The 19,204-nt window shown below is 41.4% G+C and overlaps 1 protein-coding gene across 1 annotated transcript; it reads right to left on the minus strand.

Moving 5' to 3' along the window:
• Positions 1-403: 403 nt before the first annotated feature.
• CALM1 (calmodulin 1) lies at positions 404-18,075 on the minus strand. The gene is made up of 6 exons (XM_030213970.1): positions 17,969-18,075; positions 15,081-15,111; positions 13,789-13,932; positions 2,241-2,347; positions 1,546-1,681; positions 404-1,208 (listed from the first exon to the last, which is right to left on the minus strand). The coding sequence occupies exons 1-6, from the start codon at positions 17,969-17,971 to the stop codon at positions 1,180-1,182; spliced, it is 450 nt and encodes a 149-aa protein (XP_030069830.1). The 5' UTR covers positions 17,972-18,075; the 3' UTR covers positions 404-1,179.
• Between the last annotated feature and the right edge of the window lie 1,129 nt (positions 18,076-19,204).

A 19,204-nucleotide genomic window follows, 5' to 3' on the forward strand; every position in this document is an offset into this window, starting at 1 on the left:
AAACTGTTCAGGAGAAGCCAAATTGGCACCCCCAAACGCAAAGTCCCAGTATAAAACTGGCTGAGGCAGAAAACCCCAAAAGAGTAGTTAGAGCTCAACTGAAATTGATTATAAACCAAGTCAGGAGCAGGGCTATTTAGTGCATTGCCCATCTGCTTGGGAGACAGCAAATACTGAACATTCTATGTTGCACAATACCTTTATATTCTTCCTCTATCTCCATCTGCTAGAAGAAAAACACAACCCATTGGTTTGGACTATTTTAGTGTATGTCTATCTATATAAATAGATCAGCTTTAAGCTGTAGAATGTCTTGGGCCTAAATGACTACATTTGTGTATGCTACTATATTCAAGATTTCTACATTTAAGCTGCTTCATTAAAGCCACTGCACACCACCACATTTAAGTTAATGGTCTTTTATTGGAAAAAAAAGACTAGCATTTACAACTTGGAATGGACAAATTGTATCTGAACAGCCATGTTGATCATTGTGCTGAAGTCCTATAGGCTACTCTGCCGGCTCCAAGTCATGGTACACAAGATTTAAAAATATGAGAGTCCAAAGATGCTCCCTTGGTGAATGTTTTTCAAAACTGAACAGTAACAGCTTGACAGCTGTTCACTATATAGTGCAATGCAGACAATGTCAAACCAATAAACAGACATGCCATCTGTAGTTAAGATCATTGCATTTTTGGAGCACACTAAATAAAGAACCATTCAACCTTAGGGTTTACTCAATTTGCATCCTTCAACCTTTGCTATACACCATCCTGAGGTAAACCAATTTAATCTGCAGTGACAATTTATACTACAAATTGAAATACAATCCACCTGTATAGTGGATTTTTATTTTAATACAAAGGTCTGACTGTGCTCAATTAAGCTGCATGCATGAAAAAACTGGCCAGCCCAAACAGTGTAATTGTTAGCAAATGGATCTTAGTCCACTAAGTGCTTCCTTGTTGAAAGTAGTACAAGTATTTACACTTTAAAACTGATGTTTTAACTTTATCTTCTGGGGACAGGACCACCATTACATGCAGTTTGTGGACAGAAGGTATTCTTGACATTCAGTTTTGCTATACAGAAACAGAATGAGTAAATGAACATTTTTGCAAGAGGTAAGTAAAAGATCAATTTTATTCTTCTAGAGGGGGAAAAGGTGACGAGTCTTCATTTTGCAGTCATCATCTGTACGAATTCTGGGGGGGAATAAAAATAGGACAGTGAGGCTAAAATTGACTAATTCAAGACAAAGTTAAGCATAGCTTCCTATCTAGTGATCAGGTAAAGTTTACAGTAGCTTTTAGGGACCCAAATTGCCCTTGTACATTACCTTAAACAAGCATACATTTATATTTCCCCTGCTCCAAGCTAGTGAACATGAACTGTTTTGCAAATACACAGAACTGGAATTGGGTTATAAAATGTTATTTCCCTAGCTGGTTGCTAGGTCTTCAGCTCAGGGGATGTTTATAAATTCACTGAACCCAGACATTTAAATGTAAAGTTAACTCCATTCAAGGCACTAAATCTTACCTTCATAATTGACCTGTCCATCTCCATCAATATCTGCTTCCCTGATCATTTCATCTACTTCTTCATCTGTTAGCTTCTCTCCTAAGTTTGTCATTACATGACGAAGCTCTGCTGCACTGATGTAACCGTTTCCATCCTAAGAAGATAACAGGAATTGTAACTTCCCAATTTGTTCAGTAGTTGCTACTACTGAATTTTCCAATTTCTTAGACTTGAAAAGGTAGGCACAATACACAAGGCTCCTTACTTTTCTTACAGAAGCAACCACAGCTGAAGCAGTACCAATGAAGTTAGTACACTCAGCCTGTTATGTAAGCATCACACAAGTTTAGGCCCCATTAAAAAAAAAAAATTGAGTATGTAGCTGTTGTACTGTCTTCCTAGGAGAGAAGCTACTGAAGAGACTGAGGGCAGCTGTCAGTCATGGTAAAAGATTGCAAGACTGCTGTTTGCTTTAAATATGCACATGTACAAATAAAATGTGGATGAGGGCCACATGTTTCAGGCAGATGCAGCCTGGGTTAAGTTACTGGTAGTAATGATCATCTTTACAAAGTTACATGCACAACTGGAAGCAGCCAGGTTCAGTAAAAGGTGTGGTCACAAAGAAAGTCCTGAGGCAGGCATCCTCTGGGATACTAATGAAAAAATTGGTATGGAGACTAGTTTCTCAAGATTACAAAAGGCTTACACACCTTGTCAAAAACTCGGAATGCTTCACGGATTTCTTCCTCGCTGTCTGTATCTTTCATTTTTCTAGCCATCATGGTCAAGAATTCAGGAAAATCAATGGTACCATTCCCTAGAGGTGAAATTTTAGAACATTTTTAAATCTGAAAAAGGTAGATTAGCTAGGCATTTTTGAAACCAATCCAGTTTCATATGCAAAGGAAGGGAAGGGGGAAGACTCATGCAGACTGAAGTTTAGATGTCACCCTCAGTACACTTTAAATTTTATAAAACCACAGCCTAAGTGGTTTCCTCAACATATACATAAAAATGTAAAAACCACAAATACCACAATTCACAACATAACAGTGCTATTCCATCCAACTGCATTCACATTTGCCATGCACTGGATCACTGCTACTGTTCCAGTAATCCTTCAGTAGCAACACTTAAGGCCACCAATCTTCACTCCATATCAGGATAACCAAATGCTTTGCTGAATCACTATCGCTTCAAGATGACCTGACACTACCTGTCCTCTGCAATCCAAAATAACCTGTCAAGCATTAGAAAAAAAAAAGCAAAGCCCCAAGTTCCCTTTGGCAGATTAAGATGTGCTCACGGGAATTATGCTTTGCTAGTTACTCTTGAAACTAGAAGTTATTTTTTGCAGTCTGTCCTCTACAATACATATACTTGGATTTATTAAATTGTAATCCTTGAACTAGGCTGGACTTAGTGGAAGAACTACTACTACTAATCATTTCTAAAGTGCTACTAGATGTACACAGCACTGTGAAATGAGTCTTAGGCAGGAGGGAGGAGGATAACTATTTCCCAAACCCCCTGCAATTGTTTTGCTTCCTTACCTTTACACATCTCTTTTCCAATACCTTCTTACCTTCCTCCCCCCCTTAAACCCACTTTTTTTTTTTTGAGGGGGGGGGGGGCTTATCACCCTTCTAATCCTTCATTCTACTTTAAACTATGCAGCCTGAACATGTGCACACAAGCAGAACACTTTCTATTCTGACGTATGACCAGAACACTTCTCTAGTCCTATTCTTGTTTCAAGGCTAGACTAATATTCACCTTGGCTGCACCCATGCCAATTTAAAGAAACTCCAAACAATCCAAAACACTGCTATTAGATTGGTCATTTGAAGAAATTTTTTACTCATTACAAAAATTCCACTGGCTTCTCTAAGACCAACAAATTGTCTAAACTTATACTCCGAGCTTTTAGACCGTTTGCCTGCGACGTAGCAACTAAATTCCCTACTTCATTTACTGTCTATCAATGATTTCCACATGGTCCTCCCAGGAACAAAATTTGCCCAGAGTTCATTCACTGTGCTGTTTTCTTCTCAGCTCCATTTTCCTGGAACTCCCTATTTCAGTCACGATCAAAATCTTTCCAAAAAATTCCAAGACTGAAAAATCTGGCTTTTCATCAGGCCTACAATACAATGTCTTACACACTCATTGTGTTATCACCGTTTCCCTACCTCACTGCTCCCTCTTCCCTTTGCATCCCTTACCCTTTTTGTTACCTCTTATGCTACTCTTAAATATGGATTTAGTTCTCTGCTCATATGGAATGAATGTCTTTCCTATTTTACAATAGAGTTTTTCTGTCCTTTTGATTTTATACCATTATGGCAGACCTGAGTGGTGTACAAGTTAGTATGGCAGTATATTAAATTTAAATGCTGCATTGCCTTCAAGCATGGCACAGAGAACACCTGCTGCTTCTGGCATGGTGGACACATGCTCCAGTGTCCTATCGACTTGGTAGAAAAGGGCTAGATTTTGCTGCTTTTAGCTTCATATCGCAGGCAACTTAAGATTCATGACTTCAAAGCTCTTCCACTCCCCCCCCCCCCACTTCATACAGTTCTACTTCTGTATCGTTTCTATAGTACCTGCCTCCCATGCAATTAAAAAAAAAACGCATGGCAGCACAGCCTGAATTCACATGCTACCCAGAGCATATTTGCCTCATGGCTCAAGTCATGGAGTGGAGGAGTGGCCTAGTGGTTAGGGTGGTGGACTTTGGTCCTGGGGAACTGAGTTCGATTCCCACTTCAGGCACAGGCAGCTCCTTGTGACTCTGGGCAAGTCACTTAACCCTCCATTGCCCCATGTAAGCCGCATTGAGCCTGCCATGAGTGGGAAAGCACGGGGTACAAATGTAACAACAAAAAGTCAGTTCTGGCCAAACATGATGTTTAGGTTTGCATTTGTCAGTGTACATGTGAAGTGGACTTTTTAGACACGTGAAGCTAAAATAGGAAAGATTTGAAAAATGTGAAATTTGCTTATGTTACCACCTAATTAACATTTGTATGTTGGATGTGCAAGAATGTATCTGATATGCCGGCTCAGACCCACTGAGATACCATAGAAAATGGCCCAAGACACAGAACATATTACAGTACAAGATAGGAAGTACGAGTGCTTTGTCCAGATATGCGGATCATTTCCATCTACTAGTAGAGGAAATGAGCACTGCTACCTATGAAAGGGGCTGTACTGCCTACCAGTATTTGTCTCCAGTAGATGGTAGACTGGTGCCTATGCAACTGGTTTGATCTCCAGTTGTGCTCCTGAATCTTGGCAGGAAAGTGCATACTGGTGTGACAGTGCAGGGAATGGAGACTTTAGGCCTGTTGAAGAGTGAAAATATACAGAGCCCTCTGCAAGGTCCTTATGGACTGTTGTATTCTGGCTCCTAAGAAGGGCCTGGACCGAGTATACTAGGTCAGTATAGTGCTTTGTGCCAGGTGAGCTGCACCTGGAGCTGTGCCAAAAGTGTGCATAAGTAGTTCAGCTTGAGTGTGAAGCAGTATTGCAATACTGGCCAACAGCATTATAAGTGCAAGAGCTGCCACGGAGCTTCCAACTACAAGGAGGAAGCAGTCCAGTAGTGATTGAGACTCCAGAAGCTGGAGTATTGGTAAGGTGATGAAGTCCCAGAAGTTGGAGACTACAGGTTAAATAAGCCTCACTTCTGTGTTTGGAATAAAAAAAAAAATGTGGCGGTATTGCTGGAAGGATAATTCCTGGAATCCAATGGCTTACAAAATCCAAATGATTTGGAGAGGGTGACCAGAGAACATGTGCTAAATAAATATGGTCTATTAGCTCTTGACATGGTTCCTTATAGAAGGCTCTTGAACAAACTGAACCAGCTGAAGTTAAGACCCAAAGTGCTGAACTGGATTAGAAATTGGTTGACTTTAGGTCAGCATGTGGTAGTGAGTGGAATTTAGAGGAAACGTATAGTGCCTCAAGGATCAGTACTGGAGCTCATTCTATTCCATATTTGTGATCAGCATTGCCAAAATGGTTATAAGGAAAAGGTTTTGCATATGATGAGATCTGCAACAGAGAAGGCAACCTGGAGGGAGTGGACACGAGACTAAAAAAAACCAAACCCATTTGGCAGTTAAAAAATATAATATAAAACATAATAGCTATACAGGGTCAGAATAATGGTCCATCTAGCCCAATATTCTGCTTCCAACAGTGGCCAATCTCCAGATCACAATTAGTAAATCCATGCTACCAATCCCTTCTTCTAGGGATTTGTCCAAACCAAACCTTTTTTAAATGCAGATATGCTGTTTGTTACCACAACCTCTGGCAGAAAGTTCCAGAGCTTCATTAGAAGGAAATATTTTCACTCTGTTTTAAAAAACATTTCCATGTAATACAATATAATGCAAAGTGCAGAGTGATACACCTGGTGTGTAGAAACCCAAACTATTTGCTAGGGGGCAAGGCTGATGAGCACAGATGGCATGACCTTGGGGCGATAGTGTCTTAAGGCAAGAAGGTTGTGGCTGTATATAAACAACATAGGAGGGATAGGGGGTATGATACAGATGTTTAAATACTTAAAAGGTAATATACATTTTTGAGATAAAGCAGATCAAGAGGTAAGAGTTTGGATGGCTTCCTAAAGAAAAAGTCCATAGACCATTACTAAATGGACCTGGGGGGAAATCAACTATTTCTGGGATAAGCAGTATAGAATGTTTTGTACTTTTTTGGGATCTTGCCAGGTATTTGTAACCTGGAATGGCCACTGTTGGAAACAGGATGCTGGACTTGATGGACCTTCGGTTTTTCCCAGTATGGCAGTACTTACAAACTTATGAGTTGGTTGTAGAGTGGTAGACTTAGGACAGTGACAAATTTATTTTATTTAATTATTTGTATCCCACACTTTCCCCACTAAAAGCGGCGGCGTACATAGTAATAGGTAATAGAATTTTGTTATGTAAAGTAGGAAATTAAGTATAACATAATAGAAGGATGGATGGGTAGGTAGGTAGAGACAGGATCTAGAAGCCAGATTTGGAACCATTTTTATTTATGCACATTTAATCAATGACCAGTCATATGCTCAAGGTGATGCACAGGAAGCGACACACCCCACCCACTTTCCCCCCTGCAACTACAGCCTCAGCCAAACCCCATCAGTCCCTAGCAGCCTCAACCATGGCCGCAGGCAATAGAGAGCAAGGTTTTAGGTTGTGGTTGGAGCAACCATCACTTAAAGCTGCTAGAGATGAAATGGTGCTGCTGCCGCTGCACCCACCTGCACTCAAGCTGCAGGTTCAGCTTTTCTCCATGGTCTGCTCACCCTTAGCAGTTACAGTCCTCCCCAGTCCCAGCAGCCACAGCCTTTTATAATCCATTCATCCCTGTAGCAGCAACCTCTATGAACCTTTCCTCCACCCGCCAAGCATAAATATCAATACCTCTAACCTTTCCCCCCCCCCCCCCCCCCCCACTACCTGCCTCATAAGTCGATTCTACCCTACCAACAGGGCTACTGGGGAATTTCCTAATTAATGCGAGGGCCCCTTCTGCTACTGGTTTTGTCCTTCCTCTATGGTAGACACCCCTAGCAGGACTACCCCCTCCACCCCCAGTTCTCTATCAAACCCTCATGCTTCCCTCTGGAACATCCCCATTGCTCTTAAACTCCCTCCGCCACCCACTGACTCCAGAGCTCACATTCCCCATCAGCACAGAACCACTATCCCTCTGAACACTCAAAAACCTCAACACAGCTTACTCAATCCTCCTGTAGTCAGCACTGTAGTTGGCTCTCAACATCCCCCCCCCCCCCCATATATTTATAAAAGTCCCTCAATACAACTTCAGTTAAACCCTCCAGCCCAATACTACCTACATCTCTCTTCCCCACCAGCACCCGTCACCCTTGACATCTGACTTGCTTACTTCCCTGAGGTAGCTGCTTGAGTTGCATTGGCTCTGCTCCAATGTTGAATTGGAACCATGGGGCTCTATAGTGTCCCACATCATTAAAATTCAACATGGCAGACTAGGAACATGCAGCTGCTCTCCTCGACAAACTGAAAGAGAGGAATAATAAGGGCAACAGACCCATACCCATACACTTCTGGAAACTAAGAAAGTGCAAGGTGATGCATGTGAGAAAAAAAGAACCCGAATTATAGCTACGTCATGCAAGGTTCCACGTTAGGAGTTACAGACCAAGAAAGGGATCTGGGTGTCGTCGTCCATAATACACTGAAACCTTCTGCTCAGTGTGCTGCTGCGGCTAGGAAAGCGAATAGAATGTTGGGTATTATTAGGAAAGGTATGGAAAACAGGTGTGAGGATGTTATGATGCCGCTGTATCGCTCCATGGTGCGACCGCATCTCAAGAAAGATATAGTAGAATTGGAAAGGTGCAGAGAAGGGCAACTAAAATGATAGCGGGGATGGGACGACTTCCCTATGAAGAAAGATTAAGGAGGCTAGGGCTATTCAGCTTGGAGAAGAGATGGATGAGGGGAGACATGATAGAGGTATATAAAATAATGTGGAGTGGAACAGGTGGATGTGAAGCGTCTGTTCACGCTTTCCAAAAATACTAGGACTAGGGGGCATGCGATGAAACTACAGTGTAGTAAATTAAAAAAAAAAAAAAAAAAAAAAAGAATAAAAAAATCGGAGAAAAATTACCACCACCCAACGTATAATTAAACTCTGGAATTCGTTGCCGGAGAAAGTGGTGAAGGCGGTTAGCTTAGCAGAGTTTAAAAAGGGGTTGGACGGTTTCCTAAAGGACAAGTCCATAAACCGCTACTAAATGGACTTGGGAAAAATCCACAATTCCAGGAACATGTATAGAATGTTTGTACGTTTGGGAAGCTTGCCAGGTGCCCTTGGCCTGGATTGGCCGCTGTTGTGGACAGGATGCTGGGCTCGATGGACCCTTGGTCTTTTCCCAGTATGGCATTACTTATATACATGTACTGGTCCCAGCTCATTTTGTAGTTGCCATTGCAACCTGGTGCCTGGGGATTTGTTGATCCCTGACTTAAGCAACATCAGGAAATTGAAAATAATTTCACAGAAGGGTGGTGGATGTCTGGAATGACCTCCCAGGGAAGGTTGTGAAGCCAGAAACAGTAATATTTCAAGAATCTGGTGATAAAAAGGATTCTTATATAGAAAAAAAGGATGGAATCCAATTAAAAACTCCACAACTTTAAAAATGACCTCATGGCTAGAGTGAGCTTTGACAGCAGCTCCAGAAGTTGTTAAGACCAATACTAGGCAGATTTCTATAGTTGGTTCTGTAAATGACAATGACATAAGGATCAAGGCTGGAGTGGGCTTTCATGGCAACTCCAGCAGTTGAAGCTGAACCAGTGCAGGACAGACTTCTGCCATCTGCCCCAAAATTGTCAGATGTAAGTGCATTTAATCATGAAATAGACCTGCCACTTAACACAGGTTCCATCTGCCAACATTTATGTTACTATATTTACTAGTTATCCTGGAGTATAAATGCTAAATACTCTATGGTGGATCCTTTTGTCACAGAGATGACCAAGACCATCACAAACCTGGAGGAAAAGCTACCCTCAAAGTGATGCAGAACTGGAATGGTCTCAGGGAAGTTAGGAGATATTTGGTCTTATTTGCTAATTCCTTCCTCAGGTCCTACCAGCTTGTTCAAAGTCCTGGCTGCTTGACTGCAAGAGGCATTCAGATTTGGCTCACTGAGGATTGCTGGGAATGTTAGTTTGTTCAAAGTTCTGTTTCTGTAAAGAACTCTACTCCATCTGTTGTGGTGGGTGGGAATGGCTTAAAGGCTTTGTTACATAAAAATACTGGTCAGGCTACAAAATGCCTTTCATAGAAAGGAATGCTCAATCCTTGTCTCCATCTGTTGTAGAGGGGCATGAACTGCACACCTGATTAAAAAGTTGGCAGGTAAGATTAAAGTTTCTCCTTCAATGCTCAAAAATCAGAAGCTTAAGACAGCAATGCCACAAATCTGTAGACATGTCATCCTAATTTAGATGGATGAGAATCTATGGTTTATTCCTCAGAAACCTAGACTAGGTACTACACCTTATAAGCCTTTGATCCAAGAATGGTACATCTGTCCACATTCTCATCTTAGTTCTATATCTGCAGTTTGCATTACTCCCTTTGAAGGGCAGTTTCCTGTATGAATAAACTTCTGCTGGAGTTTTACGTATGCTTAAAAAACAGCCTATTTTGAGCTTTCCCACTAGGATATAAGGTTCTCATATGCTGATCAGCTCTGTTTTTTGAACTTGTGACTAGAAGTTTTGCTTTTACTGTTAGTGGAACTTGATTAAATTTCAAAGTAAATACAGGCAGGTTGTGATGACAAGACAATTAGTAGCAGAAAGGCATCATGCTTCATTCCTGCAAGATGAAGTTAGGGCCACAGAACAGGCTGAATACAGTCTTGCTGTATGTCCTAATCCTAGCTTCTTGTTTTGAAAAGGTATTAATATATAACCAAAGAATAGTGAGAGATAACCGATACACTGTACTGATTCAAATGCTGCACCATTTTGGCTTCCAAACCATATTCCCAAGTGAGGCCTTAGCAGAAAAGGGTGGCCTTTTGTAGGTTATGCAGCATATATGCAACCTAGCATTCCTTTTGCTTTAGCCAGTGTTGAAGTAGCAAAACAGTACAAGGTAATTACCTTGACGTCTGGTACATTTACAACCTTCCTCTTTATACAGCCCAAATGCATTACTGTGCACTTCATTAATGCTAGCTACCAGAATCCAGCCTTGCTGCTTTGGTATCCACAAAGGATAGAATCAAAACTAGTTCTCTATAGCCAACTACAGCCATCACTTTCTGAACTTAATCAGGTCTCTCTAGACTACAGATATTTTATTGGTTACATTTGTATCCCCACATTTTCCCACCTACTTGCAGGCTCAATGTGGCTTACATTGTACTGCAGAGGCATAGATATGCCAAGTTTTCTAACACCTTCAATAAGAAAAAAAAAGCCAATTAACTTTCCAAGGTCCGTCATTTGCCTGTTGCAATACTGACAAAAAAAAAAAAAAAAAAAAAAAAAAAGATTTTCTACCCAAATCAGCAACATTTGATGCCTTTACTCACATGGGCATAATCAGCACTGAACATTTGTAAGTCAGTAGTATAATAGGTAGGTCAGTAGAATTATAGTATACTACTACTATAATTCTACTGACCTAATTTCTTATACAGTAATATGTTAAATTAGACCACACCTCTCTAACTCTGTGAGAATGATACCTTTTGCAACAGTGTAAGCCACATTGCACCTGCAAATAGGTGGGAAAATGTGGGGTACGAATGCAGCAAATACTGAACGACAGCATTCCTGTAACAATTACCCCCTCCCCCAACAAGGCTTTTCAGGAGCAACCTCTTGAGTCTAGCACTCATCCCCATAAAGTGTTATTACTTCTAGTACAGGAAACGGGTAAAGAAAATGGCTTCCCTCTCAAGTCTTAAAAGAAGCAGCTAGCTAGACCAGGATTAACTGACTGCACATACTGCAGTAGGATATATTTACCACATGTAAAAATTCAGATCGGCCACATGCATATGCAGTTTCTTCTCAACTCCTGGATCTGCAGCCTTATAGCAGCAGCCAGAAGAATCAAGGGCTCACATACCACTGCTACTCTAGCTTCAGCAAATTTAACCCTCTTGCCTCGTATAGATTAAAGACCCATGTACAGGATACTAGAACATGCCACCTCTGCTTGTGTACTGTGTTGACATTTAAGTAGTGTACCTAGTACTGCTACTACTATTTATCATTTCTATAGTGCTACAAGGCATACACAGCGCTGTACACCATACACAAAAGACAGTCCCTGCTCAGAGAGCTTACAATCTAGACAAGACAGGCAAACAGAACAATTAAAGGTAAGGGAATAAATAGGTGAGAACAAAACAGTGCACGTAGCATTTCCGTGTTATAGTTCCCTGCCTTGGATGAATCTTCAAGAATGCAGTAAATCCTAATAAATTGAAAGTATCTAAACTGAGAGGGTGGGGGGGGAAGAAGAGTTCACTCTAGAATATACATACATTAGCTACCAGCCTATGCCACACCCCCCTCCATTACCCCAGCAGAACAAGCTTGGTTTACTAAGAGGTGAAGATGACGTTCCACAACCTTCTACTAGGTCATTTTATTCAGTAAATATGCACTGCATTTATTCCCATTTTAATGGTAATACTGTTTGGCCTCCATGCCCACTAGGTTATTCTATAAACCCACTGCCCTCCAAAAGTTATGAGCAGGGTCCTTGTTTTGCAGCCCTTAAGCATGTTAGGCTTTTGCTATGAATCACTCCATGGAATTTATGTCCCAACCAAAGAGTGCTATTATTTTCATCACAATGAATAGTTAAGCTGTGGAACTTGTTGCTGGAGGATATGGTTAACAGCAGTTTGCATATCTGGGTTTAAAAGAGGTTTGGACAAGTTCCTAGAGGAAAAGTCCATAGTCTGCTATTGAGACAGACATGGGGAAGTCACTGCTTGCCCTGGGATAAGTAGCATGAATCTGGCTGCTATTGGAAACAGGATACTAGGCTATATGGACCACTGGTGTGACCCAGTATGGCTTCTTATGTTCAAAACATGGGGTAGAAGCAGGTCACATGTAGTGGGCAACTGGCAGGGAAGCAAGTGCTTTTAGGTCTGTCAGAGCCCCAACAGCAGAGGCTGTGGCTTGAGGTACTGCTGTTTCCAATGAAAACCTGTAGGGGAAGGGGCAGGATGTGTTGAGTGATTAACACTGACAATTGAGAACTAGAACAGGCATAGCACCCTTCCTACTCTCAAGGTCAATCCCATGCTAGTCACCCCATTTTACCTTCTCATTAAGTCTACCCCCAACAGCTCAAAAGTAAACTGTGAATCATTTCACATCAATATGTAGCTTCTGTAAGACTGACCTTTCAGCTACTGTAGGAAGCCTGTGCTTTCAGTACCCCATTCCCAAAACATAACTTTGTTCTAGAACCCCCTTTTAGAAATTGGCCTCATACTCGGGGGTATTTGAATACCATAACCCTAGATCTCGATTCAGTGACTTGTGCCTAAATACCACCGCCACCGATATTTCCTGCTCTCGTTAATATCAGTATAAGTTTCACTCCATGGAACATATGTACCAACCTAAAAGCACTATCCTTTTCCTCGCAATACAGCATGTTTGAAGAGCAACTTTAGCTGTGTAAACACCAAACTGGTGTTCTCTTAAGAATCAGTCAAGATTCAAGTATAAGATTGTTCAACTAAAATTCCACATGTTCCAGATTACCAGCTTAAAAAAAAAAAAAAAAAAACTTGAACAAGGCAGTTTATGTAGATTAAAATAAGAAAGCTCCAGTTTGGCTAGTTATTATACAGCCACAAAGGACTGCTCTCATGATTTAGTGTTAAGTCTTATGGGTAATTTCACATATAGCATGATAGGAATGAACCTCACTCCTAAGCCAGAGCATGTGGAGTATAACAGTCTCAAATTTACTTGTATTTTGCCAAAGAGCTTCTCGAGTTCATAAGATACATGGCAAACCTAAAAATGTTGCTTTACGTTCAGTACTTCCCACTGGCAACTGTACGAAGTGGAAAAACCTATAGTCATGAATCTGTGAAACTACATGAATCCCAATGAACTACAGACTATTCCAGGCCAAAAGTTATATAACTGATTAAACTAGTACATCAGTTTAGAAAACATTTTTGCAGTCAAACTAGTTTTATTGTATATATGGGCTGCTCTTACAAACCAAGTTAGACAAGCAGGAAGAATGAGCCTTTTGTGATCTTTCAATTCTTCAATATGCTCAGTAATGGTATAGACTTACAAACCATACTAACTTTCTGTATACAAGCCTCCAGAGAACTATTTGCAAATGCATCCAATACTAAAATTGATATTAAGTCTAATTAGTCTGGAAGACTAAGCTAGTCGATTCTTTTACAATAATCCTGATTGCCAAATCAAAGTAGAAGGTAAAGCATTAACATCTAAGTTCTAAGGAGAAAGTGTTGACAAGTTAGAAGATTCAGGCCTAAGCCATAGCAACTGCATTTTGTTTCCAAGCCTGTATAGATAGGATGCAAGGATTCAACTCGGCAACCACATCAGCAAATATGACTACGCACTTCAGAAGCAGCCTTCTGCACAATAAGTGATAAAGTTAATCTATTTTTTTTAGACTTACCATCAGCATCCACCTCATTGATCATATCCTGTAATTCAGCCTCAGTTGGATTTTGGCCTAACGACCTCATAACAGTCCCAAGTTCTTTTGTTGTGATAGTGCCATCACCATCTTTGTCAAATAAGGAGAAGGCCTCCTTGAACTCTAAGGAACAAGCATTGCCCCAAGTCAGTTAAATTTAAAAATACAAATTTGAACTGTATAGCTAAATACCACAAGAGAAGCAATATTTAGTCTCAATTTCAGACATTTTGCAAGCTATAAAATATATGACATGAACAGACGCTTTAATATACTAAACTTTATACTGGTCCATTACTTTCAGGTTGGAGAACACCAAGCACTGAAGTATTGTTACCTTCTTACTAGACACCTGAAGTTACCAATGGGCCTTCTAGGCAGAGGTTATTAAGTCTACAACAAACATTTTATTGTGCTATGAACAAAAGGCAGACTATATACAAACCATTTCATAGAACATCTGCTCTGCATGCAAAGAACTAAACCCAACTAAGTCCTTATTTAGCCTTGCAGCATATACCCAGTTTACTACAGGCATGCTACATACCAAGAGCCATCCGAAGTTCACTATGTAGAATCTCATAGAGCCTAACCCATATACAAGATCAACTAAAGCTATAATCCATGTGTTTTGATCTGTCACTTGCTAATGACAAAAACTTTATGTCCATTGGTAGAATGGCTATAGCTTAGGGTAGGTACAGGCCTTAAAACAAAAAAAACAAAAAAATCTGGGTGCCAGTTTACTAAAGTGCCTAAAATTTATGAGCTAGGCAAAGTCACTGGAGAAAAGCAAGAATGACAAGGTCAGAGATTTTTCCTCTAAGGGAGCCAGCTACTGTTCACCCAACATTCCCAAGAATCCTGTCACAACTTTAAAGGTCAAAGGGGACAAGTGAAAGACAAAAGGAAGATGAATTCAACTTGTAGGGGTTAATATCAAATTAAACAACTTACTATTGGTCCACTTAAGGGTCTACCCACAAAGCCCAAAAGTAAATGCTTAGCAAATAAAAAAAGATCACCGGGGCACGTGAAAATATCAGAAGTTGAGGACTTCACACTAATGGATTAAGTCAACATGAAGACTTCCATCCAGTTAGCTTGTTAAAATTAGACATTTCAGTAAGTCCTGCTGGTTCAGAAAGCCAAGTGAACCTGGGGAAAGAGGCCACCAAATAATGGTCTATAAGCAACTAATATTAAAAGTAAATGATAACAGTGTCAAGCCAAAACCAAGTGCCTAAAAAAACACAAAATAATTAACATACCAGCAATCTGTTCCTCAGTCAGCTGATCAGCCTAGAAGAAAGAGCAGAAAAAGCAATTTAAAATGTATTTGATGTGATATTTGAAAGGTACTGCACTTTGTTGAAAGAGAAGGCCTATTTTAAAGCAAAGGCCAAAATTTGCATAAAACAGAGCAGGGAGAGCTTCAGCCCTAAAGAATGAAAGATGCACATTTACAACTTTGTTAGTTTTACCCTGCCTTTAAGCTATTTCCTGAAGCATTCAAATGGATCAGCTGTCAATTATGTATTATGGCAATCTATGATGAGCTACAAATAAGCCACAAAAGAATGGAGCATTCAATTTAAATAACTATTAAATGTAATCCAGTATTAAAACCTTATATAAAATTAGCATTCGTCAGGGCAATACAGAAAATAGCGTAAAGCATGTGGGATTTCATCCAACACAACTTCTTTCTGCAGTCCTACATTTACACTTAGCCTAGATATCGTTAGTCCTACACTACTAAAAAGCCCTCAAGTGCCTAGCGAAAAGTCAGCAGCTGCCATGGTTACCAGGGTAAAGGCTAAATGTATTTCCATTTCAGAGTTTGGCCGAGGGAGCACAAGTTTTCTTAAATTCCAACCTCATAAAACAAGAGACACGTAATACACCTCAAATGATCAGCAAGCTTATAAAAAAAAAAAAAAAAAACAGCAGCACTGCAACCCTCGAGTAAAGGTGTAGAATACGAAAACGTCCAACCTTCAACTCTTGCTTACAGTAGGACATGGCAAGGCCGGAACAGCAGTTTCAGTACCTGGTTTCCCCATCTCCCCTCCCCCCCCCTTCTTTAAAAGCTACTGGCTTGCAAACTCCATTCCCCCACCCCCCACTGCGCGTTATGCCTACAGGCAACACGTATTCTGTCCCCCTACTCCATGCAAGTATTCAATAGACTACACTAAAATTTCGGACTCCTTTTCTGAATTTTACGAATTGTAAATCGCCGAGATGGAAAGGAAGGGGGGGGGGGGAGGAGGCTTGGGTGTAGACTGCACCGAGTGCCAATTTTCAACCCCTGGGCAGACTAGTCTTTACCTGCCGTCATCTACCACCACTTCCCGATCCTACAGTCCCCTTTTCCAACACCACAGAAACCAAGGATCCCGGTTTCCCAACCCCCCTCCCCTCCCCCAACCGCGCCCAGCCCTCCGGTATCCTAAGCTCATTCAACCAGCCATTTTCTACGGAAGGCCTTACTTACTCCAGAGCGCTTTCGTGTTGCTTCAACGTGGGCAAACTATGGCTCTATTAGAGAACGAGGCAGGTAGAGATCGGGAAGTCTGTCAAAAGGGAGGATTTCATTGCATTACGAGCCAGGCAAGTGCGCAGCCGGGAGGGGGGGGGAGAGGCTAATAAAACACGCTTGCCATGTGCAAAGTAGAGGAGTGTGGTAGCCGTGTTAGTCCACTCTTAAGGTTATCAATAGAAATCAAACAAAATAAAACATGGAAAAGAAAATAAGATGATACCTTTTTTATTGGACATAACTTAATACATTTCTTGATTAGCTTTCGAAGGTTGCCCTTCTTCCTCAGATCGGAAATAAGCAAATGTGCTAGCTGACAGTGTATATAAGTGAAAACATTCAAGCATTACTATGACAGTAAAATAGATACCATTGGAGATTCTACATGGAATGTTGCTACTATTGGAGATTCTGTTGCTACTATTGGAGATTCTACATGGAATGTTGCTACTATTGGAGATTCTACATGGAATGTTGCTATTCCACTAGCAACATTCCATGTAGAAGGCTGCGCAGGCTTCTGTTTCTGTGAGTCTGACGTACGTGCAGGACGTCAGACTCACAGAAGCAGAAGCCTGCGCGGCCAAATTGGTGATCTACAAGGGCCGACTTCTACATGGAATGTTGCTAGTGGAATAGCAACATTCCATGTAGAATCTATAGAAATCAAACAAAATAAAACATGGAAAAGAAAATAAGATGATACCTTTTTTATTGGACATAACTTAATTTGCTTATTTCCGATCTGAGGAAGAAGGGCAACCTTCGAAAGCTAATCAAGAAATGTATTAAGTTATGTCCAATAAAAAAAGGTATCATCTTATTTTCTTTTCCAGGTTTTATTTTGTTTGATTTCTATTGATAACATGTGCAAAGCCAAATCCCATCTTTTTTGGGGTATAATAAGTACGATTGGGGGGGGGGGGGGTAACTCCTGATCCCACCCCCCTTTGTAAAATAAGAGTCTCCACGCCGAAATCAAAATCGATCGGGAGCAGGAAAGCAAAAGCTAAGAAGGAAGATCAGCGCGTCACAGCATCGCCCATGTTGGACCTCTTTACCCACCGCCACCGCCGTGTTTGACACAATTCATTCGTCAGAAACAAAACAAAAAACAGCCCGAACCAGACACGTCGCCACAGCCCCAAAGATGTCGGGTAAAACGCAGAATAACAAATACTAAAAAAAAAAGAGAGAAACAGAGAAGCCCAGGAGAGGCATCAATGCTTCTCTTTGTAATCTTAAAAAAAGAGAAAAAAAGACCAAAATCGCCATCCATTATAGGCAAAAAAAAAAAAAAAAGTGTACTCGTCCCGTCCGGGAGGAAACGTGCAGCTTGCAGCGGAAATCCCACCAGACGCTACGCCACAGCCAAAAAAACAAACCAAAAACACTCAAATAAAACCGGAGGTTTTCAGCGCAGCCATTTCACCTCACACACGGAGCAGCCGGTGAAAGATCAGGCGGGAAAAGCCGTTAACGCACGCGCCGCCACCGCCTCCGAACACACAGCATCACCGCCATCCCCAGCAGCACAGACAGACTTTTCTCTCTCTCTCTCTCTCCGGAACCCTTCATCCGTCGGCCAAAAACACCTGCGAGCTGTCTACCTACCATGGCGGCGTTATAACTCCGGGACGGGGAAGGGAAAAAGGTTCAGCGAGGCAGCTCCCGGCGACGATAGTCCCTCCTCGAGCGCTAATACAGACTGATGAAGGTGTTAGCCCGCGCACAACCTCTATATAGTGCCGTATCCCTCCGCCGCCAGTGAAGCGGCGGCGGGTGCGCGGCTCTCGGGAGGAGGGGGAGGGGGAGGGGGGTGACTGACTGACTGCAGCAATGACTCCACCCCCCCTTTGCCGGTCCTCACTCCTCCCCTGACCTCGCGCCTGGGAAGCTGGTTCCTATGCAGAGAGGGCGGTGTGTGTGCGCGCGCGCTGCTGTTGCTGCTGCTGCAGATGACGTTTTCTGGTCAATTTGGTGCAGAAAGGCTGCAGAAACTTTTGCAGTAGGGTGTGGCGTGGCAGGGGACACAGGGAGTAGAGAGGAATGAATGAACGCATTTATTTCAATGTGAAATATTTGGCAGCTTTAGCAGACTTCATGTAAGGAAACGGTCCTAAGCACTGTACTTGTTAACTTTAGTTGGGCTGCATTTATGTATAAAGTAGATAAGCTTCAGTTTAGGGCATCACATTACAAGGGGGCCTCATTGTTAGTATTATTTTAATAATTATTAAAAAAACTATGTAATTTAGTGTTTTATGAATACACTTTCACAAGCATAGAAAACGATTAAATTTAAATTTCACTTCCTACTTAATGGGGGGGAGGGGGGGAGGGCTACTAAATGTAACAGCTTAGGGGCCACCTTACATATAAATCCATCCTTGGTTGTTAGTCCTGGACAGACCAGCAAGTATTGGCTTCCCCTTTCTATTGTACTTTTTTCTTACATCTCTGCTTCAAAATAGAAGAGATGTATTTGCAAATATGTCAAATTTATGCTTGGCCATGCAGGGGCTCTGATAAGAGATTTGATCATAGTTACTAAGTTGCCCTTGTTGACAGGATTTACTGAAATACCCATATTAACCTCATACAAGTGTAGTTCAGCTGTTTATTTTGCTTGTAATAGATATAGGGATAGATTCAGTGAATGGTGCCTAAAAAATCTGCTCCAAAAAAAAACTCTGCTTAAGCGGTATTCTATAAGCCACGCCTAAAATTCAGTGTGGTTTATAGAATAACACTCAATGTGTTTTTTTCTAGCAAAAAAGATGCCGGTACTCAAATGCTAGGTCACCCTTCAGGAGTGGGGTGATCACTGAAGGACCCACCCCAAAATAG

The sequence above is a fragment of the Microcaecilia unicolor genome, chromosome 9 (assembly GCF_901765095.1).
Source record: "Microcaecilia unicolor chromosome 9, aMicUni1.1, whole genome shotgun sequence".
NCBI classification, from domain to species: Eukaryota; Metazoa; Chordata; class Amphibia; order Gymnophiona; family Siphonopidae; genus Microcaecilia; species Microcaecilia unicolor.

What these genes read in the sequence shown, in the direction of transcription:
- CALM1 (XM_030213970.1), bottom strand. An exon ending in CATTCCGAGTTTTTGACAAG is followed by an intron (nt 1,682 to 2,240) that starts GTGTGTAAGCCT and finishes TTATCTTCTTAG; the next exon opens with GATGGAAACGGTTACATCAG. An exon ending in TGGACAGGTCAATTATGAAG is followed by an intron (nt 1,209 to 1,545) that starts GTAAGATTTAGT and finishes ATTCCCCCCCAG; the next exon opens with AATTCGTACAGATGATGACT.